At 43.2% G+C, this 27,381-nt stretch overlaps 1 protein-coding gene across 1 annotated transcript in view; it reads right to left on the minus strand.

Moving 5' to 3' along the window:
* Nucleotides 1-27,381, minus strand: part of LOC147879749 (aspartic proteinase 39-like) — a 115,379-nt gene that overhangs the window by 58,279 nt on the left and 29,719 nt on the right. Inside the window, exon 4 of the mRNA XM_087371933.1 lies at nt 8,627-8,859. Within this exon, the coding sequence (XP_087228059.1) occupies nt 8,627-8,859 (233 nt within the window). The remainder of the gene's footprint in view (nt 1-8,626; nt 8,860-27,381) is intronic.

Raw genomic sequence — 27,381 nt, forward strand, 5'->3', positions numbered from 1 at the left:
CCTATTCCTGCTTCCCGAAACGTTCCCATTCCGACACCTGAATTTCCGAAACGTTCCCGTTCCTTGGTAACTATGCCCAAGACATAGTAGAGAGTGTTTCGCACCTTATTGACTCAAATGGAATTTTCCAGACACATCCAGATGCTGTCTTGCATATAGCTTCATATTATTTTTCCTCCCTTCTCATAGTAGATCCTGATACTCATACTAGAGATGATGCTAGACAGTGTTGGTGAAACCCGAATATGCGAGTCTCATTGTATGCACCCTTCACCAATGCAAAGTTGAAGACTGCTCTCTTGGCCCTTCACAAGAGCAGGTAGCCAGGTTTAGATGGACTTTCTTCCTTGTTCTTTATTGTTTTTTGGGATATGATTGGGGATCACATTACCTCATCCCTACAGAGCGTTTGGGACTCGGGTGAGATACTTGGCTCACTTATGGGGTCTCATTCATCTCATCAAGTGAGGTTACGAAAATTGTGTGTCCCAATAGAGGCATTCACACTCCTGTGCGAATGTTACAAAATTTTGGCCAAAGCAATAGACTTGCATTTGCAGCCGTTACTTCATGATCTTATTCATGATTTGGTTTTGTGCATGGAAGAAGCATTTTTTATAATATCTTCTCATTTTGGGAAGCTTTCGAGTGGGCCACGCAGAGCCGCTAGAGGCTAGCCATTCTACTTTTGGATTTCGAGAAAGGTTATGATAGGGTAGATTGGGGTTTTGTGGAGGGCACCCATTTTTGTTTTGTCTTTACGGATGTATGGATCAAAGGGGTTATCCTCTTTATATAGATCAGCCCACAGCCAAGTGCTTATTGGTGGGGTAAGGGGATAGAGTTTTCAAATTTCCAGATCAATCTGCCAGGGATGTCCCCTTGCTCCCTTCCTCTTTTCATTTGTGGCTGAAGCTATGAGTACCTATATTAGATCTCAAGCTGATATTTTTGGGTTGAGACTTCCGTTGAGGTGAGAAGTAGAGCTTCTGGATAGTGAGCTAGCAGATGATACTACTATTTATTTGGATGCGACGCCATAGACACTCACTTCTTTCAAGACAACATTGGATTTATTTTGCACTGTTGCGGGGTCACATATGAATTGGCATAAATCCAATGGCTTTTGGATCAGCGAGACGAGGACACTTCGGGGTGGTAAAGTGACATAGGATTCACTTTGGATTGAAAGGGGTGTTTCTCTCAGATATTTGGGATGCCAAGTCGGTTTGGACATCTCTCTAACACAACATTTTGCTTCGGTGTTAGAGAGCATAACGAGAATGGCCCTTTTTTGGGGTTCTGCCAAGCTTGATCTTGCCTCCAGAGTAGTGGTGGTTAACGAGGTAATTTTGGCCACGGCATGATTTCTTTGTTTTTGCTAGTACCATTCAAGGGATTGCATCACTCAGCTTAAGAGGCCGATAAGGAATTTTATATGGAATGGACTTGATGACACAGAGGATGTTGCAGCCATAGTGGCTTGGGAGACTCTCATTCTCCCCACTTCGGAACGGGGTATTAATATAATTGATCCAGATTTACAGTGCAGGGCCTTGCTTTGCAAGATGGTCGTGAGAAGACTTACTTTTTTATTCGCAGCAAATAGGCATGCAAAATGCACACTGTCTTTGGGAGGAGACTGGATGGATGGATCTCCACTTCAATCATCTCAGATCTCCTTCCTCCCCACTCATGGCTGCTATCTTGAAAGCATGGGCCAGCTTCAGGAGAACTTTTCGGAGGGTTCCCCCTTCCTCTCACAAAGAGATTGAAAGACAGCCAGTCATGTGGAATGATAGCATATTGGATGAGCATGGTAGACCATTAGGTGCCTCTCACTATATGCAATGGTCCAAATGGGAGAGGGGACCTACCTCCACTGTGGGTGCCTGGAAAGCTTTCAAAAAGCTTCTAGAGGATAGGAAAGCTCAGATGGTTAGTCATCTCCTAGGGAGTGCACGTAGAATTCAGCCAATAGATGCATCCTTGCCAGTGGATTGGGTTGAGACAAATGACATGCCTATTACTTGCTCCACTTGGATGGCCGCATTCTCGAGTATGGGCATCCCACTTCAGCAACTAAATTGATATTCTATACAATCAGCAGCTAACTTGATATTCTACAAGTAAAACTACCCAAGAGCCTTTGCGCTCGTATCCATATATCATTATGAATGGACTATTTCGGGTTGCTAAGTGCTTAGCACTATTCTAAGAAAACTCAAACATTGGAAAATAATCTTCCCAATCGGACTTCCTTTAAAAAACATAAGCTCTCAGCGCGTCTTTCAAAGTCTAAGTGACCCACTCAGATTGTCCATCCGATCAACCAAAATCATTCTAAGCAACAAACCGAAGGATATGACAACATTAGGTATCTAAGGATTTGTACGTATTTGCAAGCTTCTAGGTTGTATTTGGCAACAAAAGCAAACAGGGAAGATCTACCTGAAGGATGAATGGGTTGAAGGTCGAAGGCCTAAGGACAAAAGCAAATTTGATAGGCCGAGTCACTAATCAAAATCGAAGAGAAGGGCCAAGCAAGCATGAAGGGACACTTGTCTATTGGGGGGGGTAAATGTTAACACTAAATGGCAGGCATTAACACCAATGACAGGCAAAGACCAAAGGACAGAAGACAACTCCAACAACTGAAGGACAAATTGTAGACCAAAAGGCATAAGCCTAAAGGACAGAAGACAGCTTCAAAGATTGAAATCCGAATCCAAGGACAAAGTTCATAGGCTGAACATACACTGAAGGACCAGAAAGTAACTGTTGCCAAAAGGGAACCACTGGGTCCTTCAGAAGACGTGCACATGTGGTCACGAGTTAGTGGGGTATTACCATGCGCAATAAAGGTGGCATGGGAAGCACGGGAGTTGGTGGAGTTAGTGTAGGCATGGTTAGTTGTAAAACTTGAGGATACTCTGGAAAAAACTCCTCATTTACCCGTTTGGCATCGAGTAGCCTTGCCTCTAGGTGCCTTCTTCTATGTGTGATATACAATCTATTCTGATTGTATATCCCTTCTTCTTTGTGCGATATACAATCTATTCTGATTGTATATCTATTTTTTCATGTCTGGTGGCTCTTCTTATATTGGTTCTATGGGTTCTCATCCTTGGTACTTTTTTAAAAGATTCACATGAAAAGCATTGTGAATGTTCCAAGCCTTTGGTAGCTCTAGTCAATATGTGATTTCATTTATGGGCTCACTAACCAGGAGATAACTTGACAAAATATGAAGAGGGGAGAGGAGAAGAGTGGAGATGAGGAGAGAGGGCACAGCTAGAGAGCACACCACAAATTATTAATTATACACTAGATTTAGTTGAAAATGTAGAATATATACAAACCCATTTAGGATTAGGGTTAGGGCATCTAACCCTTTCCTTTATAGCACTCTATAAGATTGGTGCTATGCACATATGATCACATGATGGTACTATGCACACATGATCACATGATGTTGAGCGTGAACTCTCAACACTTCCCTCAAGATCAACATCATGAAGTAGTTAGGGTTAGGGCATCTAACCCTTTCCTTTATAGCACTCTATAAGGTTGGTGCTATGCACATATGATCACATGATGGTGCTATGCACACATGATCACATGATGTTGAGCGTGAACTCTCAACACCTTCCCTCAAGATCAACATCATGAAGTAGGCCTTCCCTCAAGATGATGATTCTGGAGAATCGAAGAAGGACTGATCATTACATTCCATCACCTCCCTTTAATGGGAATGTCCTTCCTCTATGTCAAACCAAGAGCTTGTCGATGTTTCTCGAAAAGCTCTTTACCAAGTGGTTTGGTAAAGATGTCTGCAACATTCTCTTTGCTATCGACATGTCTCCTTCCTCTTTTGTTTTCTCCGCCTCGACACCTCCTACCCGTGTTTTTCTTCGACGGAAGCATGGTGGTTTGTCTGCCTCTTCTTTCATCAAAACGGCAAAGCTGGATGTTTTTGATGGCCCTTCTTCTTCCCTCCAGCTAGATCTCCTTCGACAATTGTGCTCTGCCTCTGTCACAGAAGTTCCTTCATCGAGTTTTCCGCTTGTTTGTTCCTTGGATTCTGCCCTTTTGGTCTCTGGTCTGCGACAGGCTCAGCAATTTGGAGTCTGCCTCTATTTCATGGGCAGGGTTTTATCTTCAGCTCAGCTCCGTCATTGGGCGGATGTTGCAGTGGGTCTGGATTGCATCTCTTCCTTTGTCTTTCTGGGAAAAGGATTTTACTATGCCCACTGCTCTTCAACTGAGGTGGTGGAGCGCCTTGTCAGTGCTGCTGGTGTTCCTGGAGCTGGTTTTTTCGCTTATGTTATGCCTTGGGATCCGCTTTTTGATCCTTTTGCAACCCTTCTGACTCACTGTCCGGTTTGGATTACTCTCAAAGCGCTGCCTGTGCCTCTTCTTCAACATCTTCCAACTCTTGCAGCTTTTTTGGGAAGGCCTCTTCATGTTCCGAGACAGGAGTTCTTGCAAGCCTCCTGTGATGTTCGTCTTTGCATTTTGTGGGATATGACGCAGCCCGTGCCATATACTCTGGATCTTGATTTGGGATTTGCTCATCCGATGCGCATCAAGCTCCATTTTGCATCTTTTCCCACTGCATGTTATCGGTGCCGACAGGTTGGTCATTTTGCATGTGCTTGCCCTTCTACATCCAGGCCCATACCTCCTGCTCCTTCTTCGGTTGTCAAGGTTACTCTCCCTTCTCCTCCGGTTTCTCCTATGGCTTCTTTGGCGAAGCCCTCTATTGCTCTGAAGCACTACTGGAGGAAGGTTGATAAATCACAGGCGAATCTTCCTCTTGCTAAAGAAGCTCAGGATTGCACCCTTGTTGAGCACCATCAGTTTCCTTCCACTCAGGATATGGATGTACCCCTTGCAGAGGGCAATTTACAGGATGACATGCATGCTCTCTCTCAGGATACTGCCCCTGCTCTTACTCAGATTGATCCTTTGAATGAAGCTCAAATGCTGAACCCTGCTTCATCAGATGCAGCTTTTTCATCGGAAGATACGGATGTTGATTTAGCTTCTCTGCCTTTGATGCATGTTCCAGAGTCTTCTTCTGTCAGGGATGCAGAAGTACCTTTTTGACTGGAATCTTTTCATCCCATGTTAAAACAGGTTTTTGACCATCTGATTCAAAAATTTCGGGTACCAGCCTATATCAAGAAGAATCACAAGGGCAAAAAACAGCTTGTTTTTATTGATGGTGTGGTTTCATCACTGCATTAGTTTTTACAGAGCAACAATTTGAAGCTGGAGGATGCTGTGTTTGATTCTCCTCCAGCTTGATATGTAACTTTTTACTTGGCTACCTCATGACTTTTGCTCTGAGGTTTTACTTGTAAAAACTTTTTCCTTGTACTTATTGGTGGGTTTTTACCTCTTTTGAGGTTTCCCACACAGAAATATCAAGATTTCACTTTTAAAAAAAAAAGAGTGTGTGTGTGAGTGTGAGAGAGAGAGAGAGCTGCAGCCCTTGCTTCAGCCTTCCCATCAGCTCCCTAACCTCCCCAAACCAGCCCGTTGGTATCACCTACCTGCTGCGCTACATCAGAGTGCAAAAAATGACATTTTGGAGCATTCAATACCTGTCGTACAGCCCGCCATCTTTCCGTACAGGTGTACGGACCTATACGTCCTGTCCCGCTCTACTCAGGCTGCTGCTGCCACTTGATTTCCTGCTCTTGGGTCGCTTTTCTGCAGGAATTTGCTCACGGACTGCATCTTTATGCTGGTTCTGAGGGCTCTCTATTCCCCTTTCTCTCCTCTTGGGTTTCTGGGTCCTGTGTACTCTTTCCATCGCCAGAATCTCTCTTCTTTTTCTGAAATCTAGTTCATCTAGGAACTTTAACTGTTTTTTTCTCTTCTTCTTCTACAAAACTTGTCATTTCTTTTCTCTAAATTCCTACATCTCTCTTTCCCCTTCTTCTCTTTGCAAATACAATACTTTCTTCTTCTCTGTGGGCTGCTTTTTTGGGACTGTTTTTTCTCTACTATCACTTTACAGTACCTCCTTTTTGGGTTCCATCCTCTTCCGAAGACATGGCTGAATACTCTTATGAAAAAACTTTTCAAAAGGATGGATCAGTTCAATGCAAAAAGCAAAAGCAGGCTGAGGGTCAGCATCACCCAGTGCATGATTTTGTTGAAGCACAACTCGTTTATGATGTTATGCATGAAGGATTTGCAGACACATGAAAGAGTGGAAAGACTCTGTTCCATCGGTTGGTCTGATGGTTGAAGTGGATGAAATTGTGCATCCAGTTAGAGAATATGCCAAAAATGCAATTATTTTATTTTTCCCAGGTCGGATGCCACCTGCTGCAGAGGTAGGCAACTGGTTGACCCACACACTTGTTCGGAAGGTACACTATACAGCCAGGGGCTTTTTTGAGGTCATTATGGTAGATGAGATTCACAGGCAAATGCTTTTGGAACATTCGCCTCTCTTTTTGGGCAGCAAATGGTGCACGTTTTGCCATGGTCTCCCACAAGGGATTTTCAGGCTTTGATCCGACACCGATGTCCGGTCTGGGTTGAAGTTGTAGATTTCCCGCAATGCATGGCTTCACTCTTGCCTAAAATTGCAACGATTTTAGGCAAAGTGATTTGCCCACCACGGCCTAATGGCAATTCAAATCGATTTTGCAAAAAAGAGACTTCTATTAAGTAAGAAAGAAACTCGCTAGAGCAAGCTTTGAGCGGAAATACAACATCATGAAATCATGAGGAAAAATAAAACCCCCTTAAAGTGAGGTGGAAAACAACTAAGGCTGAGGCTGAAAGTGCCACCTCAACCTTGTAGGAGTCTCAGAGAAGAAAGGAGAATCCTTCCATTCCCTGAAGAAAGAAGCCCTCCTAGCTGAGGCTGCACGGGAGTCTCCTTGCGTACTCATCCAAACGGCCATCAAAGTATGTACGGTGTCTGTCCAAATACTAGCCAAAGTGTGCAAGGGATGAACCTGAGTACCCTCCATAGCCTCTGTGCATCTGGCTCTCCAGATATGCCAGGATGCTATGCTCACTAAAATCTCCCAAGAAGTATCCACAGAGGCATGTACATCTGTAAAAGGAAGGTGTGGTACCACATCCAACGAACAGGACTCAATTTGATGACGTCAAACCAAAATGGCTCGAGAGGAGTCAAGTCTCTCATAAAATACCTGAGGCCCTATAAGAGAAAGCCAAGCCACAGAGCCCCATGTCAGAAAGAATGGGGAGTGGGCAAAGTGACTGAAAGTCCTGGCTACCCCCATCCAAATCATCCTCGCCTGTCTGCAATCCCATAAACAATGTTGAGTAGTCTCCGAAGCAGAGAGGCAACGAGGGCAAGTAGGGTCGGCTCACCCTGGATCTCCAAAGGTTCACTGCAATCCCACCATGGATAGAAAGCCAAAAGAATAGAGTGATCTTTCTATTTCTGTGGGATTTCCAAAGTCTCCTCCAGAAGCACCTCTGCAGATCCACAGTGATATCAAATGTCTCCCAATGAGGAACTCTGGAAGGTCTCCAACCTCTACTACTGAGCTGATATCTCCTGGCATTACTGATCGTGTAACGAAAGAAGGGGATGCTCTTCTCTCGATGCCCTGCGTCAATCCACTCCCACTCTCCAGGGTCCCACTGCAAATACCTAATGGGAACTCCCCCGTAGAACCAAAGCCTCCAAGACCCGGTGGAGAGTAGCCGGGGGTTTGGGTCGAGGAACCACTCTAAATCTTATCCCTGCACCAAAAGACCTACAATCCTGATAGGCTGAAAAGCAGACTCAAGCAAGATGTCCTCTATGGATCTGAGCAATCTGCCACCATCCTTCACAGTAAAAACTAAAGCATCCTCCTGTGCATCTCGAAAGGCCAAAAACTGAAGCGGAACACCGCCTCTCGTAAAAGTACCTGCCCAAGTGGAGCAAGTGAGTGGCATATCATTTGTGTCTACTCACTCATCTGGAAGGGCTGCCTCAATCTGCAAGATCCTCCCTGCACTCTTTCTGAGATGTCCTGTCAACTGAGACTTGGTCTCCTCTGGAAGCCTGCGGAAAGCTTTCCAAGACCCCAAAGATGATGCAGGTCCCCTCTCCCACCTGGACCACTACATGTAGAGTGAGGCACCAAATCCTTCCTTGTATCTTGTCATCTCTAAAGAGGGATGAAGGAAGAGCGAAACATGGTGCTGTGATACTGCAGTTGTCAGTTTTGAAACTTGATGGGATCCTGCCTTGTGTCTTGTCATCTCTAACGAGGGTGAGAAGGTAAACATGAGAGTCCGATTCAAATCTTCAATAATCGGTAGTGTGTCTGAGGAAACTACTATAGCAAAACAGAAATGCTAGTGCCAGTGATATGTGCTACAAATTAAAATCAATTACTAGACAATTTTAGCATGGCTGAACGGATAGAATACTAGGTACAGAAAATAGGTTAATCACAAATCATCAAGCATTGTCCATGATTTCATGCACAGATGCACATAGTGTAGAAACAAAACAAGAACAGCATTGCCACCTTTTCCAAGTCGACACAGACAAATTTTCTTTCTACTGAGACAACATTAATTCCAGACAAAAGTGCACTCTTTGAAGGTAGGAAGTTGAATTGCATACCCGAATGTGATAATTGCATCATTGTCAAGGGATTGATTTTCACTGACCATTTGCAATTTCAAAGTATCTTGGACAAAGTAGCCTTCTGCTGTGCTTCCATCACCATACATCAGGTTATAACCGCAAAGGCGTCCAGGCACACAGTCAGATGAGGCAAGAACACAAATTTCTTCATCACATGTAACTTGCTTACTAGTGTTTGATGAGAAAGGATTGTAAGGCTTCAAGGGGACCTATAATTCACATTAAACCATTACTAATAGCATGCAGTATAATAGTACTTGCCAGAAATTTTATTTCTATAACATAAAAGTGAAAATAGGTATCAAAAGATGCTATTGGAACAAGAAATTGCGCTCTTCAGGAGTGCTTTTGACTTCACTTCAGTTTATACTTGAATTTTTGTTTCCAAAAATAAAGTAAATACTGATTGTTAATCAACCACAGTTTTGCAAATCTTTCTCACATAGAACCAAAGCTCTGTTTTGGAGGTATAGCTTGAGTCTCTTGTTTATTGTTATTTATATAAAAGATGGTATATGTTTCACAAGCTATCAAAACCTAAGAAACCTTAATTCAAAGATCTTGTTTTTATTCTTTCACACTTATAGTAATGAGATTTACTAAATAGCATCTTATTCAACTTTATATTACGCCTTAAAATTATAAATAAATAAAGATCCCCTTATTGCATAAAGGTGTGTATAAAATGCATTCATACAAATTCTTTTGGGAGATACTGCTGCTCAAACAAGGGAGATACTTTAGGGTGATGAGTCTACTTAAACTTTTGATGTGCACACTCAGGGCAAGTTATCCAGGTCCATGGATGAGGACATCCTCTGTGTGTGTGTGCACGCGCGCACGATTTTGAGCCGGAGCAATGCTTTGCTTCTTATGGCTGGTATTTTGACCTATCAGACTCCCGTTTTACAAATGCATGCTTTGACCCATAATCCGTTTCTCAGGACCTGTCTTAAAAACTGTTGAGACTACTGTCCTTTGAAAGCACAAAGCTTTCTCCCTCCCCCTCTTCTAAGAATTGGCCTCTCATGAACAAGAGCTGTATGTTGTGATTCATGATGTGAAAGCATGCAGGCATTATGGTGCAGAGTTTTATGTCAATAACATTTTTGTAAACACGTGATTTGAGTGGCTGTCAAGCTAGGTGGGCAGAACTCATGCAAAATTTCAAATATGAAAATTTGGTACCGACGAGGGAAGGATAATAAAGTCGCTGATGCTTGTCACAAATTATGCATTATATGAGTTTCATAGTATTAGGAATTTCTCTAATGACTGAGATAAGAGAAACTCAGAAAGTGGATGAGTATGTCCATAGCCTTTGGCCTAAGGCTATCGTGATGGAACTCAATATTATAGATGATCTGGCATCTAAGGAAGGACATATGTATGCAAGTATACCATGGATGATGGTATGCTTAAGAGAAATTACAAGGTAGTAGTACCTAATCGAAATAATCTCCCACAGAAGACGATCCACCACTGTGTGCGGGCCTCTAGTTAGTGAGAAGACATATTGCTTGGCATGGACTTCCTCTATTTGAGTTACCTAGGATTCCGTTTACCAGATACAAAGAGCATCGGGTCACTAATGCCAGAGGAGGGAAGGAATATTACATTCTAGTTAGAATGTAACAGACCTCGGAAAGATTGATGACATAAATCCTTAGAGAGACCGTTGTAATGAATACAAATGTAAAATGGGTGGTGGTTATGTGTGTTGAAATAATTATGTCAAGGATTTTTTGTCAAGGGGCAAAGAAGTGACTAGAAATTATGTGAGCACCCAAGAGGGCTAAAAAGGTGAATGCACATGTGGTAGACACATAGCAAGCAGCCATGTTAAGCAATGAACCTTCTAGGGGATCGCGGGGACACACTGCATCGCCTGTAGGAGATTATCAAAACAGGTACCTTAGTGTGGTTGGAGTGTGGGTATCAAAAGGACTATTGGAGTATGAACAGGTTGCCATAGGCTAGGTGGAGATTATGTTTCGAATATCCGTGAGTCAGAGAGACACATAGTGCTGCATCAAAACTTTATTGTTGATTATTTTTCCAAACATAAGCTCCCCCTTGCAAGGTGGGAGCTTGTGGCCATCCAAGTCCACTTGGCCACGGCCAGATACATAGCCTTGTGTTGGTGTTTTCACAGGGGCTGCATGGGACAGCCCAAGTGCTTGGTGTCCAATGTCTTGTGGGTAGGACTAGATGATATGAGGAACACTAGAGCCAGGGTCACCAGGTAGATGGTGATCCTGTGCTAGGTAGAGGGAGGACTTGGCATCATAGACCCAAAGATGTAGAGTAAGAGTCCTTTTGGGAAAGTTGGTAGTGCGAGGTCTCACCCATGGGGTCTACGCGGTTAATAGAGAGACAATATCAGAATACTCTCTTATATGTCTTCTATAAACTGAACAAATCCTAAGAATGCCCATAAAGCTGTCACATTCTTAGACACTAGCAACACTAAAATGCAGCCACCTTCTTTAAATCCATTTCAACCCCATTAGAAGTTGCAATGAAACCCAAATGTCATAACTTAACCATGCATGGCATAGTTCTTATTTGCCTTAGAGTACTGAACATTTTTCTCCCTATGCTCAAAAATACTTTTGTTGCAAACCAACACATCATCAATAAAATGTATGTAGATACAAACTTCCCAACATAGTAAATCATACATCAATATGATGAACATAGCTGGAGCCCAAACGGCATACCAAAACCTCGTGGTAACCAAAATTACTTTCTCGTCTATTTGCTAGCATCATTCCTATGTCCATATTTATCATCTTCCTTGCTTGTAGTACTCATAACATGCCACCATTATAGAAACTAGCAAGTTTGAATTGACCCACAATGCTCTCTAGAAATCTCTCACTATTTTTTGGTGTAGCTTGTGATGCAAATCTCCACAATGACAGTAATGTATTTCAGCTATTACTTTTTCAATTTCTTTGCTCTTTGTTTCCTTTTATGGATTGACTTGTACCCCTTCTTTCCTCCCATCCACATTTGAATTATTTTTTGAGAGGTAGTAAGTCCTTTTGTATATTGGGTGTAGTTATTTCCTCCACATCCCATACCTCTCGCACTTATTCTCATCTATTTTTCCTCGCATTTTCTTTTCCCACCCCTCTCTTTTAAAAGAACATTTGTGCACATCATGTATAGCACAAATTCTGATCTGATGATAGCCACATTTAAAATCTATTTCACTAAAATTTACACACCATGCAATGCATCCAACAGATTGTTATCAGAGATTTGTGCTTAATAGTAATGTTGTTCAAGCCTCGGTAGTCAATACACAACTGAAGGTACCATGTTTCTTTTTCTTTGATAGCATTGGTGAATAAAAAGGTGAGAAATTGTGTTAAATCTGTCCCAACTTAGGGTATTCTTCTAGTTGTCTATGCACATCATCTTTTTCTATGGTAACCCAAAAGGTAATTCATCTTTAAAATAAACAGAGAATCAATGAGAATCTCATCGACTAATGAGGCCATCTCTGCATCTTGGGTAGCTGAAGAATCTGTTGGTGCATCCATGCATACTGCAACAGATGCACAACAAAGAAACAAAAACTCACTTGGAGTATTTCAAACATCCATAGTCGAGATCAAAGGACCTTGAGGAAGGTCCTCTCACCACAAAGAATAAACAACACATCTATAGATGTGCTTCTACCCATCCACAAAAGGATTTTTCTTTACCACTCCAAGGGCTACATCTACGTGAGCAAGACTATAAATTTCAAGAATCCAGCTTCCCTCCCCTCAAGGGTCAAAGAAGATTTCGACCAACCCCGGGCTGCAATAGAGGATGGTGGTACTCTGCTGTGAAGGACTACTAACTATCCTAGTCTACTTAGCTTGATTATAAGTTTGTTGTATTGTATCTTTCCCAACGAGGTTTTTTGGAAATTCAGCTTCTTTGGAAACTTGTACTAAGCTCTAGAGCGTGCAAAACCAATATTGTCTCCCCCTTGCATCCTAATAACTTACTTTGCTTCCTATGGGAATGAACCAGTTGATTGCTCCGTTCCATTCCCACGTCAGTTCTATTTTTTATCTAGTGTGTAGGTATTCCCTCCGAATCCATGTGTCTACCACACATGCATTAACCTTTTTAGCCCTCCCTAGTCACTTTTTTGTCCCTAGTCACATGACTAATAAATCACCCCAAACAAAATATGCACAGTGGTCCATTAAAACTTCTAGTCATCTTGAAACCCATCACCAAGGACCACGATAATCAAATATTTGACCATAATTTTCTCAACACACTTACAACCACCCATTTTACATTACAAGTTACAATGGTCTCTCTTAAGGATTTTCTGTCACCGATAGGTCCAAGGTCCTATGTAACAAGACCCCCATCCTAGAGGACGTTCCTCTGACTTACAGTTGGACCTCTACGAGTGGGAGTAGGTTGATGCAAGAAACCATGTAAAGAGCCTCCTATTCTTCCACTACACTATTAGCAATGCCAAGAGGTCCCAGATCAACATTAAGGGCTTGAAGCCTTCTAGACCCTCCTTTTTTTCCAAAAAGAGACTTTCATTAAGTATGAACAAAACCCGTGAGAGCAAGCTCAAAGCGGAAATACATCCTACAATACATGAGAAAAAAACACTCTTCAAAAAGAGGTAGAAAACAACCAAGTTAAGGCTGAAAATGCCATCTCAACCCTATAGTAGACTTAGCGAAGAACGGGGAAGCCCCTCCGCTCTCTAAACGTAGCCCTCTTAGCGGAAGCTGCGTGAGAGGAGCCTTGCATGCTCGCCCATATGGCCATCAATGTATGCATAGTGTCTATCCTTATACTGGCCAAAGTGTGAGAAAGGTGAACCTGAGATCTATCCAATGCCTTTATGCATTTGGCGCTTCAGATATGCCATGCTTGTCAGAGTCACGCTTCCTCGGTTGAAGAACTTCATAAACTTAGAATTTTTAAGACTTTCTTAATACCACAACTTAAAATGCATTCACACCTTATTCATCCACATATCAACAAAAAATAAGAGATGGAGACAATTGCCAACACCTGACTGGGTGAGCATGAGGCTGCTCCACCCAATGGGTAAACCCAGTTGTATTTTATATTTCAATGATGCTTAGCCTCATTACAAGGGTAATACAGAGCTTTAGGCAAAACCCACTCTGGTAATCCTAGAGTTACAGACCAAGACTCAAGTATAAAACTTCTACAAAGATGCTTCTACCAAAGATAGCGCCCAAATATACATATGACCCAGACTAATCCAAGGATGTCGAAAGCTAGTGCATGGGGTGGACTTCACACCAGTGAACTTACGAGTAGATTGACTACCTTACCGGATCACCCTCCACTTGGTATTAAATTACTGTTGGGGGCGATCTCAAAACCCAATCCTAGAGTACCTAGTTTCGAGAACCTTTCGAGAGCTAAAAGATGGTCTCAGTTTGGTAGAATTTTGAGTTGTCTAGAGTTAGATACAAGTTGTCTAGGTTCTAGGGCTAATTGAGTCCTAGGCCTCTGGATTAATTAACCTTGGTGAATGGGTAAAATAATAATAATAGTAATAACAATATTCAAAAAGTTATTGAAGTATCAAATTATTAAAAGTTTATGCCTTTCTAGAAAGCTAGTTAAGCTTTTTTGCCTTTTGCTTCTCTAAAAAGCTAGTTTAGCTTTTTTGCTTTTGGCATTTCTAAAAAGCTAGTTTAGCTTTTCTGCTTTTTGCTTTTCTAAAAAGCTAGTTTAGTTTTTCTACTTTTAGGTTTTCTGCTTTTTAGCTTTCTTATTTTTGGAAAAATTACTCTATTTTTAGCTCTAGCTCTCCTATAAAATAGTGGCCTAGCCTGCCCACTTAAATGGATTCAGTGAATCCTCCCCAGCCAGCTGCACAACAGCTTCCACCTTGCCACCATAGCCTTCCAAGCTGCTGCTAGTGCTCCAATTCACTGCCATCTCCTCTCTCTGTCTCTCTTGTTGCGCACCTTATCCCAGCCTGTGCCGCTAGGGCTCTTCCAAGTTGCTATGCTGCTGAAAGTGCTGCCCTAGCTCTCTACCTGCGCTGCCCTATCTACCCATCTGGCTTTCCTATTGATTGCTCTCTCGCATGCCTAACTCCTAGACTTTCTACTCTCATCCACCTAGCTTGGTGCTGCTCTAGCCTATCTTCTTGCTGCTCTACATCCCTTCTAGGCGATCTTGTTGTTCCTTTCATCTATCAAGCTGAGGGCGAGAGAGGACCAATTTTTCTCTTTACAATCACCTGTTGTGTGAATCTCGTTTTCTGACCGCCTATTTGTTTTAGAGGGTTGCCAGTTAACTCAGCTTACCTTATTTAGCATTTTGACTTATTCATGCTAACCCTAATGGGTAAAATCTATTTTGCTTGTGTTCTAGGGATAAAAGAGATGGCTATCTTCACCTGGAACTTTCCAAGGATTGCCATAAATGTGAGTGATGGATACCGAAGATCCATGGCCATGCTAAAGATGGCAGAGAACCATACTGAAGATGGTGCATCACACGGAAGGTGATGGAATCACACTGAAGGTGATTGATCGTGCTGAAGGTGATAGATCATGCTGAAGGCGATAAGAGATCTGAAGTCCGAAAAAAGGTCACACTGAAGTTGACAAGTGCTATACTGAAGATAGCACGCATGGTGATCAGCCATGAAAAGAGAGTATGTGCACATGGTCGCAGAAGATGCTTGGCTGGGATATGAATCCTGCAATCAAAACTCACATAGGAGAATATATGTGTGATTAGTAAGATGAGATCTCAATAATGGAAAATACAAATGTGACCAAAAGAAAGAACCGTGGTTACATTCCCTTCGTCTCCAAAACAGTTGCCCTCAGCTGTCTGACAGCAATCTAGGCGAGGGTACTCAATTGCAAAGCTTCCTCATATAGCTAGATAAGATGAGGATAATTAGCAAGATAATGGCAATCCGCCCATTTGGCATCTGTGGTGGGATATTTCAAAAACTTGAGAAGATATTTGCATTCAATGCGGCCTCCCTGAATGCGCTTGTCCTAATGATAAAGAATTTGTTCAGGAACCACAACTTCATCTTCATCTTCAATTTTGGGTTGAGGCTCGTCTATGACGGGATAGGTCCTTGGTAATGCTTAAGTAAGCTGGCATGGAAAGCATTATGGGTCTTCCAATGTGATGGAAGATGTAATCTGAATGATACATCATTTATCTTCTTTGAGATTTGAAAAGGACCATAGTATCGCAGCGCAAGCTTGACATAAACAACTCTATTCCCAACTTTGGATTTGAGTCTTGCCTTGTTGAATCTTAATAAACCCATTCGCCTGCTTTGAACTTAGCGGCCCTCCGTTGCCGATTTGCTGAGTTTCTTTGACGCTCTTGAGCTTGTAGTATGTGTGCGCGTACATACTCAGAAGCCGATTTTCAGTCCTCAATAAACTGATATGCTGCAAAGACTTCATCTTTGGTGCGCAACACGGGTAATGGTGATGGCTTTCCATAAACAATCTTAGTAGGAGCTTTACTTGTAGATGAGTGAACAATATTGTTGTATGCGAACTCCACCATAGGAAGGTACTTCTCCCACGGTTGTGAGTGATCATGGACATAGCATCTCAACAATTCCAGCAACACTTTGTGTGCTGCCTAGCTTTGCTCTGGATGGTAAGATGATGAGAATTCTAGCTTTGTTCCCAAGTTATCGGCCTTCCAAAATTACTAGTAAACTTGCTTTCCTGATCTGAAACAATTGACTGAGGAATCTCGTGATGGACAAAAATATGTTTGATAAAAAGTGATGCTGCTTCTGTTGCTTTTAGAGTCTTCTTGCAAGGAATGAAATGAGCTTGCTTGCTAAATCAATCAATTACTGACCATATCATATCGTGTCCCTGTGTTGACTTAGGGAATCCGGTAATGAAATCCATAGAAATATGTTGCCATGGTGCTTCAAGAACAGGTAAGGGCTGAAGCAAATCTTGGGGCTTTTGCCGATCATACCCACCTTTCAAGTTCTCCGAGGGTTGGAGACAGTCCTCTATGGCCAGCAAAGGGAGGGCTATGGCATTCTTCAATCACTTTGGGTCTGAGGTCCATTATTACACAGATTCAGTTCTGGTTCCATCCCTAAGATAATAATCCTTGTGGCCGTTGCCTTGGCTGAGCTGCATCCATATATTGGAGAAATCTGGGTCATCCTTGTACCGATCCTTCATAACTGCATGTTCTTCATGAAGGCTGTTGTAATTGAATTTACTAGTGGCCTTCATGATAAAGCATCGGCAAGCATGTTGTCTTTCCCTGGAGTATGCTGAATCTGAAAGTTAAATGGAGCCAGGCAGTTGGCCCATCTCATGTGCTTCTCATGCACTAGGGGTTAAGAAAATACCAGACACTCTGATGGTCGGTCTGGATCAAGAAATCAACATCCAAGAGATAATGCTTCCAAAATTTTAAAGCATAGATGACTGGCAGCAGCTCTTTCTCGTAAATATCATAATCCAGCTCGGCGTCTCTAAGTCTCCTGCTTTCGTAGGCAACTGCATGTCCTTCCTTCTTTGCTTGGACATGGGAATGAGGCTGCCAGAGACTCCTGCAAAAATAGTGATTTCACGTCCCCTTTGCACCACTGTTATTGTCTTCTTTTGAAAATAGAGGTTGGGCTGCATCTTGTAGTGCCAAGGTTGACCTAGAATCACGTCGACGTCTGCTATGTTTGGAAATCCAAGTGGTCAAGATAATCCTGTAGATGAACTCGTAGAAGACTACCCATTGGTGTGAGTACGTTCATCGGGGCGTCCCAGACAGCCGCTCAAGCTCTCTTCTCTTGTATAGTAGTCAGAACAATCCCCAAGGAAGAATTTGACTCTGAAGAAATGATGTTATGAGTGGAACCTAGATAGAAAAGAAATAGGGCAGGTTTGTCACCAACCTGACCCCACGCCTTTTGGATCTGATTTTGGTGTCCCTCATCATTTGTAAGGGGCATTCTAAGAATTTACGAGCACCATCACATCTGATACACAAGACCTCTTTCGTGTACTTGTCAATAGTCTCTTGATCTAGCTACTTCTTGCGAGACTAATTTGATCCTATTCTTACTAGAATAGAATCTTGGTCGGGTCCATTGGTCTCTTTTCCTCCAAGACTCGGGTCTATCTCTTCCTGTACCAAATCTTCCTCCAGTATTCCTCTTTTCCTCAATCCTATTTGCTAAGGGAATTATTTATTTTAGAGTCTTCGGATCAAAACACTTAACTTCGTCATTGAGTGTTCCATTTAGGCCACTGAGATACTTTCGTGCTTGTTCCTCTAGTGTCTTCTTCTCGATCGTTTGCACTTTTAGTGACAACATCCAAAACTTATCAGTGTAGTCTTGAATACAATCTCTTCCCTTTTGTCTGAAGTCATGCCATTCAAGAAGGATCTATGTCTCAAAATTTGGGGATAGGACTGCTCCTTTAATTGTTTTTCCAACTCTTCCCATGTCTTGGCCATTTTTCCTTGCACTTCCTGAGTCTGATGCCATAGGGCAGCTGACCCACTAAGAAGCTGTAGCAAAATTTAACTTGGCACGTTCCGTGGTCTCCTCTCGTGCAAAGTACGTGTCCAAGCTCCTGATCCATCCAAGTAGTATCTCAGCTTTTGATTCTCCTTTATACTTCGTCATCTATACATGTTTCTCGCCAAGCTTGATCTTCTTTTTGAGTCGATGATGTCACCCCTCTTATTTTGACTCGGATGCCTCGGGTGATTCTCGAGCATGATGCTTCTTTTAAGTTCTCTGGGGTGACTCCTCTTGTACCTCATCTACTAATTCCTCTAGACCCTCACCATCATAATCTTTGAGCATATTCTCAATTCCTTTAAAGGCCAAAGGTCCTGGTCTTCGTACTTTCCTCTGCGGTTGATTCTTGGAGTTGTGGTTCACGTCCCATTCTCGTGCCTCATGCTTGCCTTGACTTGAGCCACCCTTGGAATTTTGCAGGGCTACAAACCTTCATTGAAAATCCGCTTCCATATCCACTGAAGTTCTTCCAATTTCTTATCCCTTCCCTCCTCTTGGGGAGAGAGTGCTCTCTTCTTCCCTTTTCCCAAGGGGTTCAAATTATGCAACCTGCTTCGCTCCCGAGCTCTTTGTGGCTTAGTGGCGACGGACTTCTTGACTGCCAGGGTTGCTTTCTTAGCTGTCTTGACTTGGGATTTTATTGTGTTCGCCATGATGACAGAAGGCTGAACACTGGCAAAGCTCAATTAGGCACACAAGGTATTCTTCCTAGAAAAACCTAAGACCCTAAGCATTACCAAGTTCTTCAACTGGAAAAGACTCTTAGGCTCTACTACCTGTCAGAGTCGTGCTTACTCGGAAGTGTGATTTCCAGTCGAATAACTTAATATTTCTCTTGTAGAAAAGTCACCTTCTGAGACATCTACTTCTCGTATTGTTCAAAAATCCCTGTGAGGGTGGATGCCATTAGAGGCATTACAACTCCAGTGGACTGAGATGACAATCGAGATTTGCCATCTATGCAATTATTCAGGTTGGTTAACATGCTCTTAGGGATCTCCATTGAGAAAAATACATCACGTCCTTTCAGTTGCTCTACTGCTGCTTGAACCTGTTAGAACTTGCAAGTTCCTCTCATATCAGGCAAGCAGTAAATTGTCTTCTTCAATACATCTTGGAGGTCTATTGGCAAGCTCAAAATCTTGACTCCACCATCTTAGAATTTTTGAAACTTTCTTAATACCACAACTTCAAATGCATTCACACCTTATTCATCCACATATCAATAGAAAATAAGAGATGGAGACGAGTAGACCGACACCCTACTGGGTGAGAATGAGGTTGCTCCCTGCACTGAATAAACACAATTGTATTTTATATTTCAATGATGCTGAGCCTCACTACAATGGTAATACGGGTCTTTAGGCAAAACCCACTCTAGTAATCCCAAGACTCAAGTATAAGACTTCTAAGATGCTTCTGCCAAAGATAGAGCCCAAATATACATAAGACTGAGACTAATCTAAGAAAGAAACCACTAAGCATCATAGCCCAACACACCAAAGCTCACCCCCAATGCCGTTGAACGTGCTAGGGAGGAATGGTCCGGTATGGAGAACCCTTGTGGATGTCCAAAGCGTCATCAGTCTCGTACGGCATGTTGGTAATTTAAAACTAGGTCAAGGGTAATCCGGAAAGGTAGTCAATCGACTCGTAAGTTCACTTGTGTGAAGTCCACCCCATGCACTAGATTCTAACATCCTGTCATCGAATGTGACTGATGGATATTGAAGATCCATGGCCATGCTGAAGATGGCAGAGACCCATATTGAAGATGGTGCATCACACTGAAGGTGATTGGTCACGCTGAAGGTGACAAATCACAATGAGGGCAGTAAGAGCTCCGAAGTCCGAAAAAAGGTCACACTGAAGGAGACAAGTGCTATACTAAAGATAGCATGCATGATGATCAACCATGATAAGAGAGTAACTGTAGGAGAGTATGTGCACATGGTAGCAGAAGATGCCCAGCTGGGATGTGAATCCTGCAATCAGAACTCACATAGAAGAATACACACGTGTGATCAGTAAGATGACATATCAATAATGGGAAATTAAAAGAAAGAACCATGGTTACAAGTTACAACGCTGCAATACTCACCAGTATCTCCCATGAAGAGTCCACGGGGGCATGCATAGCTCTAAATGGTGAGGCGAGAACATCATCCAGAGAGCATGGATCAACTAAGTGGCATCAAATTGATAAGGCCCAAGAAGAGTCATGTCTCTCATAAAGACTTGAGACCCTGAAAGAGAGAGCCAAGCAATTGAGCAAGTCATGAAGAAGGGGGAACTGACAAAAGTACTAAGAATCCTGGCTATCCCCCTCCACATGATCCTCGCCTGTCTGCAATCACTGAACTGACTCCACAACAGAAAGGCAAAGAGTACATGCAGGGTCCGCTCCGAACATGGATCTCCATAGGTTCACTGCAATCCCACCATGAATAGAAATCCAAAAGAAAAGAGTAATTTTTCAATTCCTGAGAGATTTCTAGAGTCTCTTCCAAAATTACTTATGCATGTAAACTGAAATCTCAAACCCCTCCCAATGGGGAGATTTGGATGGCCTTCTAGATTCTCTTACTAAGAGGGGTTTCAAAATTTTGTAGATTTGCAGTTTTTTTAATGGAGAAGGCCCTAAGGTCTCTTAGGAATATAAAAATCGCTCTTTTCTTTTTTCTTTCTGTTCAAGGATTGCAGTAAATCAGCAAAGGTCCAAGTTTGGAACTCCCTCATTTTGACAGCGTTGCCTCTCTGCTAAATAGTTCATTTAAGCATTGCCTATAGGATTATTGCAGGCATGCTAGGGTAGGTTGGAAGGGGTTGAGGACTCTTGAGAAGATTTTCTCCCTCCCCTTTCTTCATCACCTTGGACTCAGTGCCTTAGCTCTCCCTGTCTTGGCCTTAGGTCTTTTATGAGATGTATAGATCCTCTTGGGATTTTTGGTTTGACACCAATTGGTTGTGCTCTGCTCTATGGCTTGATGTTCCGTCCTCTCCCTACAGACTTGCACATGCCTCGGTGAACACATGTTGAAAGATTAAAGCGGCCATGTCATCCTAGCATATCTAGAGATCCAAATGCACAGAGGCACTTGATGGTTTCTAGGTCCACCCATCTATTTGGATAGACACTGTAGAGACTTTGATGATCATTTGGTCGTGTCTTCTAGAGCTGCTTCTGACAAGGGGACTATCTTCCTTAGAGAGTGGCAAGGTTGTCCCTTCTTTGCGGAGGTCCTATAGGTTCGAGGTGGCATTTTCAACCTCAGCCTTGCATCTTTATCATACTTTTTTGTTGAGTAGGGCTTGATCCTCTCTGGTTTTCCTTATGTTATGCATGCTGTAATTTTTCCCTTAACAATTTCCTCTTGGGGATTTTCTCATAACTAATGGAAGTCTTCTTTGTGGAGAAACAAAAAGAGGGGGAGAGATGTGCAATTCTAAACCTTAAGAAATGAAGATTCAAAAGAACACAATAGATGGGAGAGGGAGAGGGAGAGATAAAATGAAAAACAATATGTATATCCTTAATCCAATATGAGAGAAATTTTCGCTACATTGAAGATGCCTTGCAATGGCTTGTCTGTAATGGAGAAACCACATTCTCCAAATGCCAGCATCAAATCTTTGCAAAGAACGGTTTGACCGCGTTGAATTAGTGCATACAATATTTCCCTAAAAAGTAAAGATGAATGGTAAGTGTATGCCCACCAAAGACAATTACACCCCTTATGTGGGACATCTTAGTATTCAACAAACATTGTCTTTGGTCAAGCAAGTCTCTCATTGCTGAAAGATGCGGATTGATATCGAACGCTATGTTCAAGAATGTCAGCAATGCCAAGTCAATAAGGTGGAAGGCCTAAGAAAAAGTGGCTTGTGACATCCATTGAAGATCCCAAATAAGAAATGGAAAAGTATGTCCACGGACTTTATTGTTGGGTTACCACAAACCACCATGGGCATGATGCCATTTGGAGATTCATTGCAGTGAAGACTACAATTTCTCCTTCTAGGTCTGCTTTTTCTAGGAGGACTATCTTCCTCATAGAGTGGAGAGGCTATCCCTTTTTTTAAAAGGTCACTCCAATTTTATTTATTTTTGGATGAATATTAGATCCAGTTCTTGTCATACATTCTTCTTGGCACTGCTAACTGTTGAGGGTATGTCATGCAGTATACATGCTCTATACATTATTATCATCATCATCAAGAAAACAACCTGTAGCAAAAATTGAATATCATCTAGTGAGCCAGGTACTTGGTTCTCATCCTAATGATCCTGATTATGGTCCTGTACCTCCTTCAAGAGTTGAGCAAGCTGTTCATCAAACTTCAGCACCTCTTGTGCCGACCTTTTGTTTCCTTGTGTGATGAGGTGGTAGTGAGGGCTAGGATGAAATGTCAACAGGCCACAGTTAAAGCAGCTCAGAAATCTAATAATTTTTTATTGGAAACAACTTTAGCTTTGAAGGAGTTGAAACAAGCTATAGATGTTATGGATGATGGAAAGAATCCCAGGGAAGATGGGCTACCTATAGAGTTTTTGGGAGCTTGTTAGGCCTGGCAGGAAAGTGTTACAGCAAGCATGTAAATGGAGGTATAAGCCAATCCCTAAAGATGGCAGCAAGGAGGAGTTAAGAAATTAGAGGCCCCTCTACCTATGCTCAACTACAGCTATAAAATATTTGCCAAAGCGCTTACATTGAGGATCAAAAGGGTTAAAGGGCAGCAAACTGGGTGGAACCGGTTTGCAGGCCTTTGTGGGAGATTGCCCTTTTGAAACAGTTGATTATAAGATCAATTTGTTGAAGTTAAATCCACCTGGGTTCATTGGGATGCAGGGTTGGGTGTTAGAATAATCAAAATATAAAAGATCTACTGCTGTAGTTATGCGCAGGTGCTGCTGAGGGCTGTACCAATAGATCACAGGTGCTAAGGGCAATTTCTCAGAGATGTGGTTGCTGCAGGGCAGCTTGTCTGGTAAGTGCATAGGGACTGCTGTGTGGTACAACTGCTTGCAGAGGACCTCGGCAGGGTTGTATGTGCAGCAAGGCATTGCATGCTGCTAGAGTTCCATAGTGGTAACAGTAGTGGACAAGCAGTGGTGAGGGCTGCATGATTATGGCCATTGAGGTGTGAATTGTGCACTTGACAGGAAGCTGCTCTACTGATCACAGTTGCTCCTTGCTCAGGCTGGTGCTTTTGGATAGGTCCATAATAGGCTGTGGGTTTAAGGAAAGCTGAAAAGCTTTGCCTTTAAAAGCTTTTGGGAAAGCTTTCCAAAAGCAAATCGTGATTTATGATTGCTTTTGGGACTAGCTGTCAGGGATCAAGGGCCTAAAAGACCCTATACTCCTCTATGTGACAGGCTACAGATTCTAACCAGCCCCCTAATTGCTACAAAACAGACCCAAACTAGCAGGATGATCCTACTGAAAATAGTGCAAAGTGCATACAATATCAGCTCAAATACCAGCCAATATTTGCGATGGGTGGATGAGGGAGCCATCAGAGCCTCTATGCATATGAATCTCCAAATATGCCTCGCTACAATCTCCCAAAAAGTATCTGCCAAGGCATGTGCAGGTCAGTACGGAGAGTTGGAAACATCATCCATAGAGCATGCCTCAACTAATTATCATCAAACAAAAAGAGCCCATAAAAAATTAATGCCTCTTATAAAAGACACGAGGCCTCGAAGAGAGAGTCAAGCCACCAAACCCCAGGTCATGAAGAAGGGGGAGGGAACAAAAGTGCGCAAAAGACTAGCAATCCCCTTCTAGATAAACCTCGCATATGTGTAATCTCATAAACAACATTGAATAAACTTCTCAGCAGAAAGGCAATGAGAGCAAGCGGGGCTGCCTCAAACCTGGACCTCCACAAAGTCTTCACCAAAAGGATTTCTACAAGTCTGTGAAAATCTAAAAATTGTTCGAATAATGAGCTTTGGTGGGTTTCCAGCCCTTAAGGCTGGGCTGAAACCTCCTAGAATTACTAATTGTGCAACAAAAGAATGGGAGGCTCTTCTCATCTTTTTTGCATCGATCCATTCCCTCTCCCATGAACCCCACTGCAAATACTTTATGGTGGGGGACGCCTCCACAAAGCCAAATCCAAGGGAATGTGATCCAGGTAAGGGTCTAGATACCTACCTAAAGTCAAGAAACGCTACTCTACATGGCCCAAAACCCTAACAAGCTCAAAAATAATGTCCATGAGAATCTCCTTATCCCTGGACCTGGATAACATACCCCCAAATTGAACATAAAAAACCAAGGCATCCCCGTCTGAACCTTGTCGAAGTCCTATGACTTCAATTGGGATATCTAAGCTTGTAAAAGCCCTAAGCCATGTGGATTAATAGCAAAGCCTTGGTTTTGTTTCATTTTCAATGCATCCAAGTGACATGACCCCAGCACTCCTGAAATCTCTAATCTGCAAGCAAACACAAGAACACACCAAACGTGAGGAATCTAAGTAGGCTGCTCACCACCCAACCATGACACCAACAGGACACGATCCCGAATCAGGAGATGTCCCCTCCGAGCCACGAGCTGAGCTATTGGCACAAACTCCCAACCAAATCTTGACCAGCCTGGTGTCCCATAACATCAGGTGGCACCTAGAGGCCTTGGATCTGCTGCTAGGCTTTGGCAGTGCTAAGGTGCAAGCGCGCGCCTGCGACTCGATCTAGGATCAAACCTAGCACTGAAGGAACATGGTGGAAAGAGGGAGAGCGAGAGGGTAGGCTAGGGAGAGAAGAAGTGATACTCAAAAGGAGACATAATGAAATGGAAATGAAATGACTAGAGCAATGAACAAAAATGAGACTACTCACATGTAGACCAAAGAGCTTGTAGCTTGATACTTGATTGATTTGACACTAGACAAGTACAGCTCTTATATAAGAGCACACACACACATATGAACACCTATGCATATGGGATAGCTCCCAATATGACACGTGGCATCCATAGGACACACTAGACTAGAACTCACACTAGAACACATATTTTTTTTTTCCCCAAGAAAGAGACTTCTATTAAGTAAGAGAAAAAACCTGCGAGAGCAAGCTCAAAGAAAAATACATCATGAAATCATGAGGATAAATAAAAAACCCCCTCAGAGTGAGGTGGAAAATAACCAAGGCTAAGGCTGAAAGTGCCACCTCAACCCTGTAGTAGTCTCAGAGAAGAAAGGAGAATCCTTTCATTTCCTGAAGAAAGAAGCCCTCCTAGCTGAGGTTGCACGGGAGTCTCCCTGCATACCCGTCCATACGGCCATCAAAGTATGTACGGTGTCTGTCCAGATACTAGCCAATGTGTGCGAGGGATGAACCTGAGTACCCTCCAAAGCCTCTGTGCATCTGGCTCTCCAGATATGCCAGGATGCTATGCCCGCTAGAATCTCCCAAGAAGTATCCACAGAGGCATGTACAGCTGTAAAAGGAAGGTGTGGTACCACATCCGACGAACAGGACTCAGTCCGATGACGTCGAACCGAAATGGCTTGAGAGGAGTCAAATCTCTCATAGAATACCTGAGGCCCTGTAAGAGAAAGCCAAGCCACTGAGCCCCATGTCATAAAAAATGGGGAGTGGGCAAAGTGACTGAAAATGCTGGCTACCCCTATCCAAATCATCCTCGCCTGTCTGCAATCCCATAAGCAATGCTGAATAGTCTTTGAAGCAGAGAGACATTGAGGGCAAGTAGGGTCGGCTCTGAACCTCTGGACCTCCAAAGGTTCAGTGCAATCCCACCATGGATAGAAAGCCAAAAGAAGATAGTGATCTTTCTATTCCTGTGGGATTTCCAGAGTCTCCTCCAGAAGCACCTCTGCAGATCCGCAGTGATATCAAATGTCTCCCAATGAGGAACTCTGGAAGGTCTCCAACCTCTACTACTGAGCTGATATCTCCTGGCATTATTGACCGTGTGAAGAAGAAGATGCTCTTCTCTCGATGCCCTGCGTCAATCCACTCCCACTCTTTGGGGTCCCATTGCAAATACCTAATGGGAACTCCCCCATAGAGCCAGAGCCTTCAAGATCCGGTGGAGAGTAGCCAGGGGTCTGGGTCTAGGAACCACTCTGAATCTGATCCCTGCACCAAAAGACCTACAAACCTGATAGGCTGAAAAGCAGACTCAAGCAAGATGTCCTCTGTGGACCTGAGCAATCTGCCACCATCCTGGACATTAAAAACTAAAGCATCCTCCTGTGCATCTCGAAAGGCCAAAACCTGAAGCAGAACACCGCCTCTCGTAAAAGTACCTGCCCAAGTGGAGGAAGTGAGTGGCATATCATCTGTGTCTACCCAAACCTCTGGAAGGGCTGCCTCAATCTGCAAGATCGTCCCTGCACTCCCTATGAGATGTCCTGTCAACCTTGATTTGGTCTCCTCTGGAAGCCTGCGGAAAGCTTTCCAAGACCCCATAGATGATGCAGGTCCCCTCTCCCGCCTGGACCACTGCATGTAGAGTGAGGCACCCAGTGCCATGATCATCTAAAATATTGTCATTCCACATGATGGGTTGCCTATCAATCTCTTCCCGAGAGGAAGGAGGAATCCTCCGAAGAGTGCTTCTGAAACTGGCCCAAGCTTTCAGAATGGCAACCATGAGAGGGGACGAAGGTGATCTGAGGTATGCTGTGGTGAAGATCCACCTAACACTGCTCATCCAGTCTCCTCCCGAAGAAGGTGTGCACCTCTGTATGCTGCTAATAAGAAAGTCCTTCCATGGTTCCTGCCCTGGCATAAGTCCCCGCACCACCATCTTGCAAAGTAAAGCTCTGCAGTGTAAATCTAGATCAATAATATTGAGACCCCCTTCCTGTGTAGGGAGGATGAGGGTCTCCCAAGCCACCCTGGCTAAGGCATCTGCTGTGCCATCAAGCCCACTCCAAAGAAAGTTTCTGATCGGTCTTCTGAGCTGAATGATGCAGTCCCTAGAACGGCAGCAGCATGAACAAACAAACCAGGAGGACCTGGTTAACCACCACAACTCTAGAGGCAAGATCCAGCTTGGCTGAGCTCCAAAAAAGAAGCTTCCTCCTGATGCTCTCCAAAACGGGAGCAAACTGCTGCGTGGTAGAAATATCCAAGCCGACCTGGCAGCCCAAATACCTGATAGACTGACCCCTCTGA

This window comes from Dipteris shenzhenensis, chromosome 33 (genome assembly GCF_047967505.1).
Source record: "Dipteris shenzhenensis isolate YYH24624 ecotype China chromosome 33, Dip_SZ_1.0, whole genome shotgun sequence".
In the NCBI taxonomy this organism is placed as follows: domain Eukaryota; kingdom Viridiplantae; phylum Streptophyta; class Polypodiopsida; order Gleicheniales; family Dipteridaceae; genus Dipteris; species Dipteris shenzhenensis.